The sequence below is a fragment of the Macaca thibetana genome, chromosome 4, assembly GCF_024542745.1.
Source record: "Macaca thibetana thibetana isolate TM-01 chromosome 4, ASM2454274v1, whole genome shotgun sequence".
In the NCBI taxonomy this organism is placed as follows: Eukaryota; Metazoa; Chordata; class Mammalia; order Primates; family Cercopithecidae; genus Macaca; species Macaca thibetana.
The window spans coordinates 17,560,990-17,583,763 of NC_065581.1; the positions used below are offsets into that span (position 1 = coordinate 17,560,990).

The 22,774-nt window shown below is 42.2% G+C and overlaps 1 protein-coding gene across 1 annotated transcript in view; it reads left to right on the plus strand.

Annotated features, from left to right (window-relative positions):
• CAP2 (cyclase associated actin cytoskeleton regulatory protein 2) overlaps window positions 1–22,774 on the plus strand; it is a 169,072-nt gene that overhangs the window by 120,112 nt on the left and 26,186 nt on the right. The window contains exon 7 of the mRNA XM_050788036.1: window positions 4,358–4,463. Within this exon, the coding sequence (XP_050643993.1) occupies window positions 4,358–4,463 (106 nt within the window). The remainder of the gene's footprint in view (window positions 1–4,357; window positions 4,464–22,774) is intronic.

The following is a 22,774-nucleotide window of genomic DNA, read 5'->3' on the forward strand; positions in this document are numbered from 1 at the left end:
CCAACAATTCCATTCCTAGGTATGTTTCCAAAAGAAATGAAAACGTATGTTCACCCAAAATCTTGTACACAATATTCATTGCAGCATTATTCATAATAGCCAATAGGTGGGAACAATCCAAATGTTCATCAGCTGATGAATGAATAAATAAAATATGGTATATCTACACAATGGAATATTATTTGGCCATGAAAAAAAATGGAGTATTGATACTTCATTCTTTTATTCAGGCAGCAGCATGGATGAACCCTGAAAATATTGTGCTAAGTGAAAGTAGGACTGGGGAAATTTAGGGAAAACTTAAACTTTTAAAAGCTTAAGATTTTTTTTTTAAGTTTCAAGTAATTACTCCCTTTTGGGGAATAATTGCTAATGGGTATAGGGTTTCTTTTGGGGGCGACAAATATGTTCTAAAATTGATTGTGGTGGTGATGGCTCAACTCTGCTGAGCTAAACTATGGAATTGCACACTGGAAATGGCTAAAGTATATGGGATGTGAATTATATTTCAATAAAGCTATTATATTTTAAAAAACAAAAGAAAAACAACCATCACATTCCCCTCACATAATTTAATTGTTCCATGTTGCTTTTAGGAAGAGGAGCTTTAGCAGACAGAACTCCTAATTCCAGGGTCTTCAGTGCACCGCTTTTCCTCTTAGGGGCTCTGCCCACCCCGAGAAAACTTTGGTTAAAACAATTGTGCTCAGTGACAGACTTTTTGCATCAAGGCAATTGTGCCCAATGATACGCCTTCAAATGTTGCCGTGTTTTATTAGAGACTTTAGGAGTGCGCGGCACGCATGAGAAAGGCATCAGAAATGCAAGATGGCCTGTTCTTCTGACATAAAAATGACATTTCAGAAAAGAGCAAGTTTCAGTTGCCAAACCTGGATATCATATGACAGCATGAACATACACCCATAGTGACTTCTTTTGTTCCAGATATACAGGCACACACCTACACATGCCAGTTCAGGACAGCTCAAGCACTACCTAAGTTTATGCCTTTTTACATTCCACCCTTGGAGACTATTTTAATTGGTATCTCAGTTCATCAGCTCCTGTCCTTCTCCCAGTCCCTCCCTGAGTATATGTTGGGGCTGTGGGTGTGAGGGGTTCTCCCCAGGTAGCAGCATAGTCAAATGGGTTGGGTTTTCTATATACTTTTGTTCACAAAGAGGGTTCAGTATTTGCCCCTCAGTGTTAACTCTAGCAATTAAGTAGAAAATGTACTTCCAGTAGTACCAAAGACGACTCAGTTCAGCTCAGTGGACCACCTCAAGACTACAAGAAGCCGAAGAAACGCAGCTGGAGGTGCAAATGCATTCGTTTTACTGCTAGGAGTAGTCAAAGCACTCCCAGGTCACCCTTGAGCTTCTGAAAGCGTACTAAGCAGCATACTCCACACCACACAACACCCATTTACTGGTGGACTCAAGCCCGCCGTGCCGTCTCTGTGTCGTAGTTATTTGTGAGTCACTGCTGCCCACTGGGCAGATAGGACCGAAGGTAGAGGAATAAAAAGGCAGACTTCCTTGAGGTTTAAACAGGACTGTGAGCTGTGGAGTCTGTATCTGTGCAACACTTACCACCAGCTTGACTGCTCATTGGCTGTTTTTCTCTTTTTTTTTTTTTTTTTTTTTTTTTTTTTGAGATGGAATCTCACTCTGTCACCTAGGCTGGAGTGCAGTGGCGTGATCTCGGCCCACTGCAATCTCCGCCTCCCGGGTTCAAGCAGTTCTCCTGCCTCAGCCTCCCAAGTAGCTGGGACTACAGGCAAGCACCACCATGCCCAGCTAATTTTTTTTGCATTTTCAGTGGAGACGGAGTTTCGCCATGTTGGTCAGGCTGGTCTCAAACTCCTAACCGCAAATGATCTACTCGCTTCAGCCTCCCAAAGTACTGGGATTATAGGCGTGAGCCACCCCGCCCGGCCTGGCTCTTTCAATATATGAATAGAGCGAGTCATTTATTTTAGCTTGATAGAGGTGTGGCCTCTCTGAGTCATAATCATTAAAATTCACATTCCCCTACCATAGCTTCTTCCAGAGTATATGAAAACTGAAGATAGTTTTGCAGCTCCCAATGTGTATTTGGGTCCTGCTCAATTTGTTACCTCTTAAAGACTGACTTCAGGTAAAAGAGCACCATACTCTTAGTCCTTATCACAAGTTTTGCTAGAACGTTGTTCAAGTCAAAATAATACTGCATTGGTTAAAAAAAAAAAAAAAAAAAAAGAACTTGCCCATATAGACTTGGACTTCATCCATTGTTAAATTCTTTAATAGAAAATAACTGAATCAGACATGGTGGCTCATGCCTGTGATCCCAGCTCTTTGGGAGGCTGAGGAGGGAGGATAGCTTGAGTCCAGGAGTTCAAGACCAGCCTGGGCAACATAGTGAGACCCCCCCATCTCTACCAAAAAATTTTAAAAATTAGCTGGGCATGGTGGTGCACACCTGTAGTCCCAGCTACTTGGGAGGCTGAGGTGGGAGGATCACTTGAGCCCAGGAGGTTGAGGCTATAGCAAGCTATGATCTCACCTTTGCACTCCAGCCTGGGCAACAGAGCAAGACCCTGTCTCTAAAAAAAAAAGAAAAGAAAGTATACTGAATGTCAACATGCTATTTCTATAATGTCTACAAACATACATGTGTGTTATATGTACATACACATATAAACATAGACATATGTGTGTACATTTATATTGAAGTAATGTTCAAGCTCTAATAATAGCTATGTGTATACTGCTTCCTATGCACAAGGCACTGTACTAAGACCCTTACAAGACCCTACAGACTTAGGAAACTAACGAGAGAAACCGTTGGAGCTACACTTAGTTTTTGAGTTTTGACTGTGAAGGTGAGATAAAGCGACAATGAGATTTTTCATACATTTGATGAATATAATCAGTACATCTAAAAATGTAGAACAAAACCACACTCACATTTTTTCTATTTGTGGAGTGAATAATTATGACTTTGGTTCCCAATTTCACTCTTTCTAAATGGCATGCCTTAATACAATAGGATTCTAAACATGCTGGTGGTACTTTAGGGCTTTTCAAGGAAAACAAAATATGTCTAGAGACAAGGCATTATTACAAGAGCTTTAATAATAGAGATTTCCATTCGTGATTATCTTCAGATTAATGGCCCAGGAACATAATTAAATTTTTCTTAACTCAAATGTCATCATTTTTGCATTACCTTGACTTCTATAAGTGAGAAAATATTATGGGTAAAAATTCCCAAAAGGAAACACAACTATTTTTACCTATCTATAAGTTTAATATTTCTAACAATTCTTTCAATCTTTTATGTTAATCCCATTATAAAAGGTAAGCATTTTACTAGCCCTTGGTTCAGTAAAATAGAGATAAAAATACTGGTGATGCCCTGCCTGGTTTGTATTGTCATTCAAAATATTAAATTAAGGGAATTTCAATAAATGTCCCTTTAAAAGTAAGGGGTGTTACCTGTTTGTAAGAGATCAATTTTCTTCCTATACCAAAGTCTTTGTCAGTCATAATGACTAAAATTCTCCAATTTGATTACAGTTTTTGTTTTGTTTTTTTTTTTTTTGAGACTGAGTCTAGCTCTTGTCCCCCAGGCTGGAGTTCAATGGCGCGATATCCTCTCACGGCAACCTCCATCTACCAGGTTCAAGCGATTCTCCTGCCTCAGCATCCCAAGTAGCTGGGGGATTATAGGCGTGTGCCACCAGGCCCGGCTAATTTTTGTATTTGTAGTAGAGACGGGGTTTCACCATGTTGGCCACGCTGGTCTTGAACTCTTGACCTCGTGATCCAGTTGCCTCAGCCTCCCAAACTGCTGGGATTACAGGCGTGAGCCACTGCGCCTGGCCTGATTACACTTTTAACCAAATAATTCAACAGAATTATGAGAAAATGAACCCAATGCTGTTTTTCTTTTTTTTTCTTTTTAATACCATTCTCATTCCTGGGAGCGTATTGTCTCTCATTTTGCATCAGAAGCAGCGCAGAAAGAAACAGCCTCCGTGCTACGCCCCCTTCACATGAGTGCTGACAGGGACAGTGCGAGGACACCCTACTCAAGTCAGCTTAGCTCTGTCGGGTCCCCTCTCTGTGTCCCTCTGCTCCATACCCGGAGCTCAGGGCATCCGGTCACCTGCCGCCTCCCCTCAGGAGGGTGCTGGGCCAGCTTCCTCCCAGGGTTCCCTTCTGAAGCGCTTCATGGTGACCGGGCTGCAAGGACAATTGCTTCAGGCTCCAGGGGCCCTAGTCACTAGATAACTATGTGTCCCGCAATCTTTTTAAAATTTTCTTTTAGATCCTAACTCTGCTTTCTTCCACTCTCTTTCACAACAAAGTGATTTGCGTCATGTGGATTGGGTGAAGTCATATTTGAACATTTGGAGTGAGCTTCAAGCATACATCAAGGAACACCACACCACGGGCCTCACATGGAGCAAAACAGTGAGTACCTGGCCCTCCTCCACCTGTGTAAAAAAAGTCCATAACTATATATACACCCTGTGGCCCAGTAATCTCACACCTTAAAACTTACCTCAAGGAAAACATAAGATTAAATGTCCATGCAGAGGGCCAGGCGCGGTGGCTCAAGCCTGTAATCCCAGCACTTTGGGAGGCTGAGCTGGGCAGATCATTGAGGTCAGGAGTTCAAGACCAACCTGGCAAACATAGCAAAACGCTGTCTCTACTAAAAATGTAAAAATTAGCCAGGCATGGTAATGCAAGTCTGTAATTCCAGCTACTCAGGAGGCTGAGACATGAGAATTGCTTGAACCCAGGAGGCAGAGGCTGCAGTAAGCCGAGATTGCACACTGCACTCCAGCCTAGGCGACAGAGCAAAACTCTGTCAAAAAAAAATGCCCATGTAGAAACTGTTTATAGAAATGTGATTTGTTGTAGGAGAAATTTCGGAACTGCCTACATAACATAGAAAAGAAAATGGCTAGCCAGGCGCGGTGGCTCACGCCTGTAATTCCAGCACTTTGGGAGGCCGAAGTGGGTGGATCACCAGAGGTCAGGAGTTAAAGACCAGCCTGGTCAACATGGTGAAACCCCATCTCTACTAAAAATACAAAAATTAGCTGGGTGTGATGGCGCATGCCTATAATCCCAGCTACTTGGGAGGCTGAGGCAGGAGAATCGCTTGAACCCGGGAGGCAGAGGTTGCAGTGCACCAAGATCGTGCCACTGCACTCCAGCCTGGGCAACAGAGCAAGACTCTATCTCAAAAAAAAAAAAAATAATAATAATAATAATAATAATGTGTGATAGAAGTTGAAGGGAACAAGAAGGTTTGGAGACAGGTGTACACGGAAAGCTATGCAGCCATAAAACAGAACAAAAATCACGTCCTTTGCAGCAACGTGGAAGCCTCTAGAGACCATTCTCCTTTCCATTAGAAATTAATGTTACAGTGGACTTAGGGGACTTGAGGGAAAGGGGGGAAGGGGGCTGAGGGATAAAAGACTACAAATTGGGTACAGTGTACACTGCTCGATTGATGGGTGCACCAAAGTCTCACAAATTACCACTAAAGAACTTACTCATGTAACCAGGAATTAACGCAGGAACAGAAAGCCAAATACCACGTGTTACCACTTACAAGTGGAAGCTAATTAATGGGTACACATGGACATAAAGATGGGAACAACAGACACTGGGGACTACTAGAGATAGGATGGAGGGAGGAGTCCAAGGACTGAAAAATTACTTACTGGGTACCGTGCCCACTACCTGGGTGACGGGATCATTCACACCCCCAAACCTCAGCATCACACAACACACCCACGTAACAAACCTGCACATATATCCCCTGAACCGAAAGTAAAGGTTGAAATTACTCAAAAAAAAAAAAAAAAAAAAAAAAGGAAGACAGATGTAATTTTAATGAGGAGGAATTATGATTAAAATGTCCTTTAAATGTTCTTAACTTCTGTCTTAGTGTTCTAAAGTGTATTGAATAGTATTTTTGAATACCTAGGTGATCCTAGGACTTTGGTATCTTAGTAGCAGCATAAGATCCCGGCCTGTGTCTGTTCCCACTTTAATTCCTATGTGAGATGTTGCACTGACCTTTGCCCCTTTCGGCTTTATCTCTTACATCCTCTCCCATGTTTCACCGTGTGTTCCAGCAACCCCTCACTCCTTGTGGTATCCTGAACAAAGTCAGTGCTTGGATTGCACCAAATGAAACGGATGTTGTTTCAAAATTTACCAGACTCATATTGTGTAACCTTTATTGCAATGTCCTGAGCCTATATCCTGCTGTATAACCTAACTTCCCCCGGGGAAGTGCCCCTACCTCTTCTGCAAGGCTCATCTCACACATCACCTCTTTAAGAAACTTCCATTGATCTCCATCAGCTCCCCATCTGGGTTGGGTGGCTCTGCTCTCTGTCTGCCTCCTTTGTATCTTGAGTATACCTCAGTCATATCCTTGGCATATGGAATGGTGCTTTACTGTGTGCTTTGGGGACTCTCCCACTAGACTGGAAACTCATCTCTGTCTCCAGCCCCAGTGTAGTGCCTGGCACAGAGTAAGTTTACAGTAAATGGTTTGAACTAAACGATCAGTGAGGGGACTCTTAAGAGTGTTTCTTGCCCTTTTGAGTCTCTGCACTTGCTTCTCATGGAAACTCCTTTCCGTTAGAACTTAATGTTACAGTGGACTTAGGGGACTTGAGGGAAAGGGTGGGAGGGGGCTGAGGGATGAAAGACTACAAATTGGGTACAGTGTACACTGCTCGGGTGATGGGTGCCCCAAAGTCTCACAAATTACCACTAAAGAACTTACTCATATAACCAGACACCATCTCTTCCCCAAAAACTTATGGAAATCAGAATAAAATAAAGAAATTAATGTTAACTTGAATGAAACAGCTTCTTTGTGAATTCCATTCAGAGGTAAAACTCTCACTGTCCTGAAAGCAGTACCCCAGCACCTAACCCCAGCACCTAACCCTCAGTGCTGGATATCCCCGTCAGTATAGTAAGCAGGCTTCATGCTAAAGCAGAGTTTGTGGTTTTTCAAAAGAGTGTGGGGGCTTCTACATTTGTTTTCCAACACTTATACAAATGTTAACTTTGACTCTTCAAGATCGATGTTTCTTTTTATATTCTACTTTGCCTGTTTTCTCCATAGCACTGAAATGTACAGTGCAAGATACAACTAAGTGGGTTAATTTTTTTTTCTGCCCACAACATTGTGACTTTTGAGAAGAGAGTTCAAAAACACGTGAAGGGTTTTAATAAGTAAGGCTATGTGTGGATATGGATGGGTGTTTATGTAGACTCATTGGAATTATTTTTTATCGATTTCCAATGAGATCGTGTTTTGTTGTAGAGCCATGCATCATAAGGAGAAAGTGTCACATCTTTACCATGGAGATAGATCATTATTAGAGAATAGTAAAATGAAAATCAGGAGCCCTTGACTCTATTATTATTTCATGGTAGATAAATGCCAGAGGAATGAGAATCTGTTTATGGAAAATAGTGTCAACAAATGCTAGCCTGTTAATTCTCTAATGGTGCCCATGGAAAATGAATAGAAAATTACTTTTAAATGGTTTGAATACCTTTAATGCAATGTACTAAGCTGAGTAATTGTGTTTATGAATATAAAAGAGTTGATTATTAATTACAGAAAAATATAAATGTAGTTGTTTTCCTTTGTTCTAAAGTGAATACTTATTTCATTATGTTCAAGCTTCATAAAACAATACTTTCTCTTACCATGTACCACACATTCGGATATTTTATTTTTTATTTCATTTTTTATAAAATTCTGGCTGAGACCCAATAAATTGATTTCATGACCCCACTAGTGAGTCACATCTCACATTTTTAAAAATGTGTTATAAGCTGGGTGTGGTGGCTCACGCTTGTAATCCCAGCACTTTGGAAGGCTGAGGCGGGTGGATCACCTGAGGTCAGGAGTTTGAGACTAGCCCGGCCAACGTAGCAAAACACCGTCTCTACTAAAAATACAAAAATTAGTCAGGCATGGTGACGGGCACCTGTAATCCCAGTTACTTGGGAGGCTGAGGCAGGAGAATTGCTTGAACCCGGGAGGCGGTGGTTGTAGCAAGCTGAGATCGTGCCACTGCACTTAAGCCTGGGCAGCAGAGTGAGACTTGGTCTCAAAATAAATAAATAAATAGTTATAAAACATAAGTGTTACATTTATACAAAATAAATGTGATCCATAGAGCACATCAGGCATCATGGATTGCCATGACAGCTGTTATTTATGTTATAGATATTACGTGCTCACATAATATGCCAGGGGAAAATTCTATTCAAAATGGTAAAAGCAAAGCATCTGCTTCACTTCTTTAATGGAAGAGCAAAGTGATAAAGTTTTGGTCAGATATTAAAAATGACTAAAGATATTGTGTCAAGCCTTAAAACATATACCTAGAAATATATTTCCTGATTTTTTGTCTTATTCTTCCAAGTTTTGGGCAGCTATTAAAAAATATATTATAACAATTATATTTTTGAATTTTAAAATTAAATTTCTTTTAAATTATTAAAAACTACTTAAAGATTCCAAAGCATAGTCCATAGCATCAATTAAACTAATTTCTCTTGTCTTACTATGGCCTGTCAACATTCCAGCAAAATGAAGAATAAACAGTTATAGCCAGAGTTGCAGCATTCTTGCAGAGAAGAGAAAGGACTACTAGAAAATCATCTGATTGAATGGTCTTTGGGAGGGGAAAATAAAACAAGATCATTTCATTTGTTTGCCCACTGATCACAACTCTGTAAAAACTACATATTTATAAAATGATAAATATCATGAAAGAACATAGAAAGATGTGGTGTTGATGTTCATGGACACCACAGTATTCAGAGATTTTTTAAAATTTAATTTAATTTTTTTTTTTTTTTTTTTTTGAGGCAAGGTGTCACTGTGTCACCCAGGCTGGAATGCAGTGGCATGATCAGGGCTCACTGCAACCTTGACCTCTTGAACTCTAATGATCCTCCTGCCTCAGCCTCCTAAGCAGCTGGGTCTACAGGCCTGCACCACCACCCCTGGCTAATCTTTTTATTTTTTTGTAGAGACAGAGTTTTGCCATGTTGCCCAAGCTAGTCTCGAACTCCTCAGCTCGAGGAATTTGCTTGCCTCGGCCTCACAAAGTGCTGGGATTACAGGCATGAGCCACCGCATCCGGCCCAGAGGTTTTTTAAAAAAAAAAAAAAAAAAAAACCCATTCCATCTTAACAGACACAGTCCATTGCACAAAACTCCTACTTGCACCATGAAAAGTTTATGATGACTTAACATCTCAAGTACTTTCAGTAATTGTTGTTTTTTTCTATTTTCAAATCGGATTTTGAGATTTGCACTCTATGGGGTTTTTAGTAACTGACAGCATGCTGTTTGAGACCCGGCCTGTCCAAGGGCACGTGACTCTACAAAAATCATCCTTCCCTGAGTTAACAGTTGGAGCTGAAAGTCCCTGATCCCATCTCCTAACCTCTGCCTCCAGACCGCAGCTGTGTCAGGCAACTGCTGCCCTGTTCAGTTGTCAGGGTGAAATGCCAAACTTTGAGGCCAGTGGTTGGAAGAGAGTCTACGTGTGTGTGTGAGTGTGCCGGGGTGGGGTGCGGGTGAGTTGGGTGGGAGGAAGCAGCTGTGGAGCAATCTGTCTGGAATGTCTTCTTACATTTACCGTAATAAATGGAACGTTGTCATTTCTATGAGCTTTTTTCCAACATGAAGGCAGCTGTTAGCTAGAAAGACCCCACACCAGAAGCTACTTGCCGTTTTCAGTTAGTTTCATCCTTGCAACTGGACCTCTTTTTCTTATGAGTTTGTGTCATGTCCTCAGTGCTAAGTTTCAAATGCACTTTGTTGAATAAATTGATCTTTTGGCACAAACCCAATAGCAACACTGTTACTTAGGATCCCTCGCAGTTGGTCAGATCTGTAATATTCCTTGGCAGTTCCTTCAAATCAGATAACTAAAGCCAAAAGACTAAGGCCTGGTCTTTACACTTACAATTACTGAAACAATTGATTTTTTTCCTACAAAACTGTTCATTTCTGTGAATCTATAATTACAGACAATTATTCTGTTCTAAAAAAGTTCTGTTCAAAAAATTCTGCTCAGAAAAACGTCATGTAAAGAATTCTATGAGTAGAATAAATATGATCATTTTATTAACTTTCGGATGTTAAACTTGTTGACATATTTCTGTCCTTTCCTGTATTTTTGCATTACTTTAGCTTTGGGAACAAATAGAATATAATTATTTGTAGAGTAGAATAAAGCTGCACATGGATAAATGCATATACAGTGTTAGGTAATAGTGATGTAGTTCTATTTTTGTTGTTGTTGTTACTGCTTTTTGTTTTGTTTTGTTTTGATACAGGATTTCCCTCTGATGCCCAGGCTGGAGTACAGTGGCACGATTGCAGCTCACTGCAGCCTTGACCTCCTGGACTCAAGAGATCTTCCTGCCTCAGCCTCCTAAGTAGCTGAGACCACAGGCGTGCACCAACATGCCCGGCTAATTTTTATATTTTTTTTTGTAGAGATGTGATTTCACCATGTTGCCCAGGCTCGTCTCAAACTCCTGGGCTCAAGTGATCTGCCTGTCTTGGTCTCCCTAAGTGCTAGGATGATAAGCATGAGCCACTGCACCCAGCCAATGTAAGTCTTAATAATACAGGTTTTAAAAATCCATCCTATACACTATCATCCATCCTAGCCTCTCCTGAACCTCCAGGAAAATGCAAGTAGTTGGGGGCGGTTACAATTATAGACAAGGTGGTGTTTCATGTTTCCCAAAGCAAAACACTTTAGGATCACTTATTTTCCTCTAGTTAGGTGTTTCTTTTCTTTCTGTTTCTTGGTGTCAAGGCCAAATGGTCTGTTAACAAAGCGAAAGTTTAATAGCTTACTTTTGATCAAATTAAAACTCAGCCAGAAGGTATCCTGACTTCTTATAAATAATGTAGACTCCGTGGCATGTCATTAAATATGAATATGTATGCCTTGTATGTTTGCAAGTCTTCAGGCCTCTCTGCCTTCCTCTTGCTGTTTACAAGAGAAAACTGTCCTGAAGCTTTTATATCCAAATGTTCATTTAGAACTTGTGCCAAACCCACACCTTAGGGCGATTAATCAAAGTGAATGGGCAGAGTCTCAGATGATGTGTTGGTTGTCCGATGACAAAGCTCACTATTCTCCTCTGTGGCTCTTCCCCCGGAGTGACTCTGGCCAGTGCACCTGACCACAGCTGCTTCGTTCTACTTAGTTAAGTTTGGCCTTCTAGGTCCTTTTTGGGGCTCTGGGTGGCCAGTTACTTTCATTCTCCTATGGAAGGGTTCCACATTGCTCAGCAGGGGTTAGAATGTCATCAACTAACAAAGGAGCCTCAAATGCCCAAATAGATAATAAAGTTAGGTTGGAAGTGGCTGTGAGTTCAGCTTGACAAGAGACCACATAATTAAACCAATATGGCTTAAGCATCTACTGTGAACCGAGTTCTGGGCAAGGGGCTAAGAATACAAAGATGGATAGATAGCATTGTGGACACAATTCCTGTCCATGGAAATGCACGTTCTAGCTGAAGAAGATAAGCAATGCACCATAATAGAATGGGGGAGCAGCGTGCTAGGGAAACACACAAGGCATGACGCTTGCATATACCAGGACAACGTGGAAGGCATGGCCCATCCTGTAGTGCAGCGTGGTTCTGGGGCCAACAGCAACCTGGGCACTTGTTAGAAAGCTCAAGCCCCTTGACTGGATGCGGTAGCTCACGCCTGTAATCCCAGCACTTCAGGAGGCTGAGGCGGGTGGATCACCTAAGGTCGGGAGTTTGAGACCAGTGTGGCCAACATGGTGAAAACCTGTCTCTACTAAAAATACAAAAATTAGCTGGGCGTGGTGGTGCAGACCTGTAATCCTAGCTACTCAGGAGGCTGAGGCAGGAGAATCGCTTGAACCTGGGAGGCAGAGTTTGCAGTGAGCCGGGATTGCACCACTGCACTCTAGCCTGGGTGACAGAGCAAGGCTCTGTCTCAAAAAAAAAAAAAAAAGGAAATCTCAGGCTCTCGGGCCCCACCTCAGTCCTCCCGAATCAAAACCTACTTTTCAACAGGATTCCCAGGTAATTTATATGCACAGTGAAGTTTGGAAAGCACTGCTCTGCTGTATTTAAGTTGGGCCAAAGGAGTTGTCATAGGGAAATCATTCACTTTTACGTGTTCATTTATTTAGTAATTCACTTCCTTGGTAACTATTTATTGGCTGCTTACCATGTGCCAAGCACATACCAGGCATTATATGTATACTACGGTTCTTCTGTGAGGCAGCAGGGATTTTATTATGATGCATCAATAAATAACAACAATACAAAGCTAGGTTGGAACATAAGCCTTGTGAATTAGACTCCTTCCCGGGTGGACAGGAAGAGCCACAAGAGGGTTGACACTTGATTTGGATCTTGAGGGCGAGCAGGAGTTCCCTAGGCAAACAGTAAAGGGAAGGGCAGTTTTGGAGCAGAGAATTCAGCATGTGTATGTAAGACACGAACGGTGTACTTTGAGAGAAGGGCTGGTGGTTTCGCAGAGCTGAACGTGGCAAAAGGTGAAGCCAGAAAGACAGGTTGGGGCCAGATGGTGAAATCTTTGTGCATCATGCTGAGAAGGTGGGGCCTGTGGTGTTTGAAGTTGTTTCCTTTGCCATAGGTTTTGTTGTTTGTTTTTTGGTTTTGAGACAGAGTCTCACTCCGTCGCCAGGCTGGAGTGCACTGGCACCATCTCGGCTCACTGCAACCTCCGCCTCCCGGGTTCAGGTGATTCTCCTGCCTCAGCCTCCTGAGTAGCTGGGATTACAGCCATATGCCACCATGCCTGGCTAATACCTCAGGTGATCCACCCACCTCGGCCTCCCAAAGTGCTGGGATTACAGGCGTGAGCCACCGTACCCGGCCTGCATGGGTTCTTTAGCAGAAAGCAACACACTGTGAAAAATGACTTATGATTTGCATAAGATAGATGGAGAGGGGAAGAGATTAGAGGCCCTGCTACGTGTTGGGAGACTTTAGCAGATAGCTGGAGGTAGTTAGTATGTGACCTAGAGTGTGACAATGGCAATGCAAAGAGATGGCATGGCCACTGAGTTGGAGGACAAGGGACATAAAATCTAACACAAAATTTCCAATCTGGAAGTCTGGGAGAGAATCGTGGTAATATAAAAATAGGGAAATCACAAGGAGGAGCCAGTAGAGAAGGAAGGAAAAATCTTCACCTGGGGTTTAACCGCATTGTGTTTGAGGTTCGGGAGGTATAGGAGAGGCGTCCAGACACGTGTTGTCAGGAGGTGAGATTCAGATCTGGAATTCACTGAAGGGGGAGACCCAGATGTATGTGTTGGGAGTCATCTACCTAGAAATGACCAGCAGAAAAATAAGATGGTTAAAAGAGAGAGAGTGAGATCAAGGATAAAACCTTGGAAAACACCATTATTTCAAAAATGGGGTAAACGAATCAAGGAGACAAGAGCTAGGAGAACTAGAAGAATGGAGGGTCTTCCCATTCCATTTCATTTATCACAGTGACAGTGTTCATGTGTCCAGCTCCTAGAATCCCCTTCCTCTTTCTTCCTTACGTCAAATCCTGTCCATCCTTCCGGGTCTACTGAAACAGCCCTCACTCAAGAAGCTTCTCTGGGCTGGGCGCGGTGGCTCATGCCTGTAATCCCAGCACCTTTGGGAGGGCACACAAAGCTATAGGAAAAACAGGCTGGCCAGTGATACCAACTATAGTAAGCCATGGTGAAAAGGATTGGACAAAGGCTGTCATCAGCCATGATTACCATGTTATTAGTAACCAAGAGCAGTTTCTGGAGGACTGGAGGCAGATGCAGTTTTCCAGAACTAAGGAGTAAGAAGTTTTTTTTTTTTTTTTTTAATTTATTTATTATTATTATACTTTAAGTTGTAGGGTACATGTGCATAACGTGCAGGTTTGTTACATATGTATACTTGTGCCATGTTGCTGTGCTGCACCCATCAACTCGTCATTTACATCAGGTATAACTCCCAATGCAATCCCTCCCCACTCCCCCCTCCCCATGATAGGCCCCGGTGTGTGATGTTCCCCTTCCTGAGTCCGAGTGATCTCATTGTTCAGTTCCCACCTATGAGTGAGAACATGCGGTGTTTGGTTTTCTGTTCTTGTGATAGTTTGCTAAGAATGATGGATTCCAGCTGCATCCAAGTCCCTACAAAGGACTCAAACTCATCCTTTTTTATGGCTGCATAGTATTCCATGGTGTATATGTGCCACATTTTCTTAATCCAATCTGTCACTGATGGACATTTGGGTTGATTCCAAGTCTTTGCTATTGTGAATAGTGCTGCAATAAACATACGTGTGCATGTGTCTTTATAGCAGCATAATTTATATGTTAGACCTAATACCATAAAAATCCTAGAGGAAAACCTAGGTAGTACCATTCAGGACATAGGCATGGGCAAAGATTTCATGTCTAAAACACCAAAAGCAACGGCAGCAAAAGCCAAAATTGACAAATGGGATCTCATTAAACTAAAGAGCTTCTGCACAGCAAAAGACACTACCATCAGAGTGAACAGGCAACCTACAGAATGGGAGAAAATTTTTGCAATCTACTCATCTGACAAAGGGCTAATATCCAGAACCTACAAAGAACTCAAACAAATTTACAAGAAAAAAACAAACAACCCCATCAAAAAGTGGGCAAAGGATATGAACAGACATTTCTCAAAAGAAGACATTCATACAGCCAACAGACACATGAAAAAATGCTCATCATCACTGGCCATCAGAGAAATGCAAATCAAAACCACAGTGAGATACCATCTCACACCAGTTAGAATGGCAATCATTAAAAAGTCAGGAAACAACAGGTGCTGGAGAGGATGTGGAGAAATAGGAACACTTATACACTGTTGGTGGGATTGTAAACTAGTTCAACCATTATGGAAAACAGTATGGCGATTCCTCAAGGATCTAGAACTAGATGTACCATATGACCCAGCCATCCCATTACTGGGTATATACCCAAAGGATTATAAATTATGCTGCTATAAAGAGTAAGAAGTTTTTGTAATCAAAGTACTTTGGGAGGTTGAGGCGGTTGGATCACAAGGTCAAGAGATCAAGACCATCCTGGCCAACATGGTGAAACCCCATCTCTACTAAAAATACAAAAATTAGCTGGGCGTGGTGGCACATGCCTGTAGTCCCAGCTCCTTGGAGGCTGAGGCAGGAGAATGGCTTGAACCCAGGAGGCAGAAGTTGCAGTGAGCCGAGATCGCGCCACTGCACTCCAGCCTGGTGACAGAGCGAGACTCTGTCTCAAAAAAGAAAAAAAAAAAAGGAGTAAGAAGTTTTCCTGTAATGATCTCTTGATTATTTCTGGACCAGTTGTCTAATTTGATGGATTATTTCTTATGGCTTCAATTTCTGCCTTTTGAAATTTGGGGTATTTGTGAATTTTCATTTTAATCTGTGCTATATCTTCAATAGAATAAGTTTAGGTGAAAAAGAGTCAAATATTTCCAATTTTACACACAGTCATTAAGAGCTGTACTGTGAAGCTCTAAGTAAATGTGTTTATATATATATATACACACACACTTTTTTTTTTTTTTTTTTGAGACAGAGTCTCGCACTGTCACCCAAGCTGGAGTGCAATGGTGCGATCTCGGCTCACTGCAACCTCTGCCTCCCGGGTTGAAGCAATTCTCCTGCCACAGCGTCCGGAGTAGCTGGGATTACAGGCGCCCGCCACCATGCCCGGCTAATTTTTTGTACTTTTAGTAGAGATGGGATTTCACTATGTTGGCCAGGTTGGTCTGGAACTCCTGACCTCGTGATTTGCCCGCCTCGGCTTCCCAAAGTCCTGGGATTATAGGCGTGAGCCACTGCACCAGGCTGTAAATGTGTTATGTTTAGAACTGTTTTTATTATCTCATAAATACCTTTGAGTTTTAGTATCAGTTGATAATGATGCAGGGAAGGTCAACCCCAAAAGTGGGGCTTAGCCGAGAGGGTTCTTGGTGTCGCCAGGCAGGAATTCAAGGGTGAGCCAGTGATGTTAGACGGCAGCTTCTATGGCAGCAGCAGTGTGCAGCAGCAGCAGAGGAACCAAAGGAGCTGTGCCCAGAGTAGCAGCTCAGTGACCATTCTGCCATCATATTTATACTCACTTTTAATTATATGCAAATTAAGGGATGGGTTATTCAGAAAGTTCTAGAAAAGAGCTGATAACTTCCAGGTCATTGCCATGGAAAGGGGTAGTTAGTAACTTCCAGGTGTTGCCACGACGCTGGTCAACTGACATGGCCCTGGGGGGCATGTCTTCTGGAGAGGTGCTTTCACCCGTTTCCCCCATTGCAGCAAGTCTTCAGTCTGGTTTGGCATTCAAGCCCTGCCCATCCCCAGTCAAGGCCTGCCTCATACCTCAATAAGAATCCATAAATATTTTAGAGTATTTTTTTTTTTGAGATGGAGTTTTACTCTTGTCACCCAGGCTAGAGTGTAGTGATAGCATGATCTCAGCTCACTGCAACCTCTGCTTCCCATGTTCAAGCAATTCTCCTGCCTCAGCCTCCCTAGTAGCTGAGATTACAGGTGCGCACCACCATGCCTGGCTAATTTTTGTGCTTCTTTTTTAATAGAAATGGGGTTTCACCATTTGGCCAGGCTGGTCTCAAAATCCTGACCTCAGGTGATCCTCCCACCTTGGCCTCCCAAAGTGCTGGGATTACAGGCATGAGCCACCGCGCCTGGCCATTTTAGAGTATTTAAATCTCTCTCCATCAATCAAAATAGTAGTAGCTTTTAAAGCTGCCTACTTTAATGGTCAATATTATTTTATTTACCAGAACTTTTTCATAACCAAGAATTCAAAACTCTCTATACCTAAGGGCTAGCAAGTTAATATACATTTCTAATTTATTTAAACCATCATCCTGGGAAAAATTGTTCATTTAAAATTCCTTAATTCATGGTGTTGAAGGCAGTGGTGCAACTGAGTGCGTCCTGTTGCCCATTCTTTCCTCCAATCCCTCTTAGGAACATCAGAAGGTGGTGGTTTCGTGGGGCAGGCAGAGATGCTTCCCAGAGCAAAATGGGGTCATTGGGTATGAGGAGACCTTGAGTGACCCCAGCTGCCAGCACCCCGTATTGTTATTTGTCAGTGAGATGCCACACTCTGCGTCTAACTGCCCAGCCTTTGCTCCACAGTCCGCCCCCACTTCCCGAGATGGAGCCTCCCAGCAGTCACTGCCACAGCTGAGTGATTTGCTCCATCTCGATGTCCCTCCCAAGCCTGGAGTAAGAAAGGGCAACAGCAGATGAAGCCCTTGGCCCATCTCTTTGGGGTCATTCAGGAGTGGCAAATAATCTTTCTTTAACAATGAATTTTATCTTGTCACATGGCCAGACTCCATTGAGACCCTCTTCCGAGTGGGATCAATTCGAGTAATACTCTTTTCAGTTCAAAGGAGCAGAGTATAAAGGCATAAGTGAGTATTTGGTGCACATGTTTTCATAAACAGGTCTGAAGGCAACCAAAAAGACATTTTTCTGAGTGGTAGTTATTTCATGAAAGAAGTCTGTAGCATCCGAAGATCATGCTTTGAAAGATGACGCTGATGTGGATCTGTAAGTTCTTATGTGATTGTTAACAATTCCATTTCATTTATCATAATGACAGTGTTCATGTCCCCAGCTCCTAGAATCCCCTTCCTCTTTCTTCCTTACATCAAATCCTGTCCATCCTTCAAGGTCTACTGAAACAGTCCTCACTCAAGAAGCTTCTCTGGGCTGGGCGCGGTGGCTCATGCCTGTAATCCCAGCACCTTTGGGAGGCCGAGTCAGGTGGATCACTTGAGGCCAGGAGTTTCAGACCAGCCTGGCCAACATGACGAAACCCCGTCTCTACTAAAAATAGGAAAATTAGGCAGGCGCCGTGGCACATGCCTGTAATCCCAGTTACTCGGGAGGCTGAGGCAGAGAATCACTTGAACCTGGGAGATGGAGGCTGCAGTGAGCGTAGATCACACACTGCACTCCTGCACTCCAGCCTGGGTGACAGAGGGAGACTCCATCTCAAAAAAAAAAAAAAAAAAAAAAAAGAAGCAGCAGCAGCTTCTCTAACCTCTGCTTATCACCATGTCCGCCACAAGCTGGAAGTTATCCTTCCGTCCTCAACAGCTGCATAGCACTTCTTATACTCTCCATTTCTTTTGTGATGCTTAGCATTTCCTACCTTATACAGCAGTTGTTTTCTCATTCAGTAACATGTTTATGAAGCACTTACCATGTTTCAGGCACTGTGCCACATTGAAACATGGAATTCCCTCCTAAGAAAGTTCTTAAAACCCTACAAAAGGAGGAAAGACACATTTTGGTTGAGGCTTGAAGGCTGTGTTTTCCAGATAGTCAACTGGGCAAGAGCCTTCCAAACTAAGCACACCCTGAGCAAAGACTCACAGACTGGGAGCCAAGTGCCTGCCACGTCTGGGAACACAGAAGTGTCCTGTCTTCCTAAGCTATCAGCTCATTGAATGCAGGCTCCATTTCCAATTCAGCCTGGGATCAGTAGCAGTGACTGGTACCCTGGTACTGGGACAGCAGTGACTTGAAAACAGATAGGATTCAAACACATTTGCTAAATCAACTGTATTCATTTGTCATCATAATGAAATTTCCAAAGCATTAGTCCATTAACTATAGATGGTGTCTGTTTTTCAAAAGCTACATAAAAATGTGTCTTTTATTGTTATTTTTATTTTTATTTTGACGGAGCTTTGCTGTGTCGCCCAGCCTGGAGTGCAGTGGTGTGATCTCAGCTCACTGCAACCACCACCTTTCAGGTTCAAGCTATTCTCCTGCCTCAGCCTTAAGAGCAGCTAGGATTACAGGCATGAGCCACCACGCCCAGCTAATTTTTATATTTTTAGTAGAGACAGGGTTTCACTATGTTAGCCAGGCTGGTCTCAAACTCCTGACCTCAGGTGATCCGACCTTCTCTGCCTCCCAAAGTGCTGGAATTACAGGCGTGAGCCACCGCATCCAGCCAAAATGTGTCTTTTCTTTTGTCCAGTGATAGGAATGGAATGGACAATGTATTTTATTACAGGAACACCCATTGGCTGCCCACACCTCCTCTGCTGCTGTTCCTTGTCACTCACTGCCTTTCATTCTCAGTTGGTATAAACTCAGGAAACACAAGGTGATATTAACTTAAGCAAAAACTATTTTCTTAAAAAGGGAAATGGGGGAAGGTGCAGATTATCTTCTAAAGGTAAAACAAACCCTTCATAAAATAGAACACACAGGCTGGGCGCAGTGGCTCACGGCTGTAATTCCAACACTTTGGGAGGCTGAGGTGGGCAGATCCCCTGAGGTTAGGAATTCAAGGCCAGCCTGGCCAACATGGTGAAACTCTGTCTCTACTAAAAATACAAAATTAGCTGGGCATGATGGCACATGCCTGTAGTCCCAGCTACCTGGGAGACGGAGGCAGGAGAATCGCTGGAACCCAGGAGGCGGAGATTGCAGTGAGCTGAGATCATGCCACTGCACTCCAGCCTAGGTGACAGAGCAAGACTCTGTCTCAAAAAAAAAATAGAACACACAAGCAAGCCCTGGCTATGGTTTATTGGTCCAGTCTGCACCCTTGATGCAAAGTGAGCATCCCTAAATAAACAAAATGCATATATAATATGGAGCCAAAGGTAACTGATCCTTCTAACAGCTATTATTTTGCCTTAACCCTCACCTCTACTATCTACTAAGTATGGATAATTGGAGAAAGTACAGTTGTTTCTGTATTCCCCTGAAATCTGAAAGAAAAAACCCCGAATTTAGTGGTAGTTCAGACTTAGGCCCTTCTGGTCAAATGGAGTAGCTGTCCAGCTAATTCAAGCCACATGTCCCTCTTGGTCTTTATATAACTGTTGGCCCTCTAGAGTTTGTTTCTTTGATGAGTATACTTTGCTATCTTTAACCCTGGAAAGTTTTCCCATGGAAAATTTAATTTTATCTTTCCTTTTTTATGAGAAATTGTATTCTCAAGCTGGCAGACAAGAAGGAAAGACAATCTGGAAATTCCAGATTTGATCTAAATATCAGCAAAGCCAAACTAATAATTATGGCCACATATCAAGGCAATTTATGCAGAATATCTGGATCACTTGAGCATATTAGATTGTGTTCATTATATTCTCTTTCTTTTTCTTTTTTTTTTTTTTTTTTTTTTTTTTTTGAGACAAAGTCTTGCTCTGTCACCCAGGCTAGAGTGCAGTAGCACGATCTCTGCTCATTGCAATCTCACCTCCCGGGATCAAGCAATTCTTGTGCCTCAGCTTTCTGAGTAGCTGGGATTACAGGTTTGTGCCACCATTCCCGGCTAATTTTTACATATTTTATAGAGATGGGGTTTCATCATGTTGGCATGTTGGCCAGGCTGGTCTCAAACTCCTAACCTCAAGCGAGCCACCTGCCTGGGCCTCCCAAAGTGCTAGGATTACAGGTGTGAGCCACCGTGCCCGGCCGTGTGTTCGTTATATTCTTCTGGACTCTGCTCTGAGGGCTTGGTCTGCTTTTATCAAAAATTTTTACTTTGGGCATGTTAGAACAGAAATCACCACCTAACGTTTTTTGAAGGGCCACATCTGGGTATACAGGTAGCGGTTTGACTACCCATACAGGCATTCTGTTTTTGACTTCACTACCGTATTTAATAAATTACCTGAGATATTCAACACTTTATTGTAAAACAGTCTTGGTGTTAGATGGTTTTGCCCAACCGTGGACTAATGTAAGTGTTCTGAGCACTTTTACGTTAGGCTAGGCTAAGCTATGAGGTTCAATAGATTAGGTGTATTAAATGCATGTTTGACTCTTACAATGTTTTCAACTTATAATAGGTTTATGGGATGAAACCCCATTAGTATAAGTCAAGGAGCATCTGCATAAATTAAGAGAAAAACAAACATAAAAACACTAAGTCACTGGTTTACAGGTACTAATATAGACAACACATGTTTTTCCCAGGCTGTTTTCTGATTTTAAGCTGTTGTTACTTCTCCAAAGCAACTTTGCTTTCTGTTCTGTCTTTTTTTCATCTACTGCCAAAGCTCAGATCTTTCCAGGTCATCAGAGGAATGACATACAGGGACCACAGGAGGGTGGGAGGAGTGGAGAATCATGAAACCATCAACGAAACCATGAGATCTGAGTTTTTATGACCTTTCCCCTCGTTTTTGTATCTTGGGATAAGAGTGTTTGGAGCTTTGCCTCTGAAGAAAATGGATCCAAATGGGCCCCACAATTCCTTCATATTTGTGGGACCGTCTTTTTATTTCGACTGTATTTAAGTACCATTAGTACTTTCATGGAAATCTGAAATTCCAGTAGTGTTCTGTTTTCCCCAAATTGACTTTTTAAAAATGTTAATAAACATATATTTAAAATATTATACAGCACTTCACTGTGATATTATTAACAATTCTGTGTTCTTGGTAAGGCCCCTAGAAACTTTGTTTTTATTGACAGAAGTCTCAAAATTCTAAGAAGTGGAGCCGGGAGCAGTGGCTCATGCCTGTAATTCTAGCACTTTGGGAGGCCAAGGCAGGAGGATCACTTGAGCCCAGGAGTTTGAAACCAGCCTGGGCAATGTGGTGAGACCCCATCTCTACAAAAAAAAGAAGTTTTAATTCCAATAAGTGATAAAAATAAGAGAATGGAGACAAAAATCATAAATTCAATTCAGTTACACTCACATTATACAGGATGATCATCTTTTAGTTTATGTGCAGCCTTTTTACTTGACTATAGTTGTCTTCTAATAAAAGTGTGCTATAAATATGAATGTAAAATTTGCAAGTTATTATGGAAATTAACAAATTTGGAAAGGTATCAGTTTCGCTAAGTTACTGATCAGTGTACATCTTGCATAAAATAGAAAGAAATTAGTTTTGACATTGAAAATATAAACACACTCTGGCTGGGTGCGGTGGCTCACGCCTGTAATCCCAGCACTTTGGGAGGCCAAGGAGGGTGGATCACGAGGTCAGGAGATCGAGACCATTCTGGCTGACATGGTAAAACCCCGTCTCTACTAAAAAAACAAAAAATTAGCCAGGCGTGGTGGTGGGCGCCTGTAGTCCCAGCTGCTCGGGAGGCTGAGGCAGGAGAATGGCGTGAACCTGGGAGGCGGAGCTTGTAGTGAGCCGAGATTGCACCACTGCACTCCAGCCTGGGCGACAGAGCAAGAATCCGTCTCCAAAAAAAAAAAAAAAAAAAAAAAAAAATCTATATATATATATATATACACACACACACACACACACATATATGTATAAACAAACCCTACAATATGAATTTGCGAAGGAAGACCATCTGATTTATGTGTATAAAACATTATGCCATTTCTAAAACTGGTAGTTCTTTCTTTTAATCACTCCCTCCTATTATGCTATATGAGAGGCTTATCATCCTCATAGTTTATGTTCCATATTATACAAGGCCATTTGGGATTCTTTGTTTTTGGAAAAATTAATAAACAGTATTTTATTAAAATGTTCAGTTGTCACTTTGGGAGGCCGAGGTGGGAGGCCCTCTTGAGCCCAGGAGTTCGAGACCAGCTTGGGCAACATAGTGAGACACAAAAAAAAGTTCAGTTGCAAAGCATTGTTGGTCTCTATAGTTGTAGCATGAAGATGTA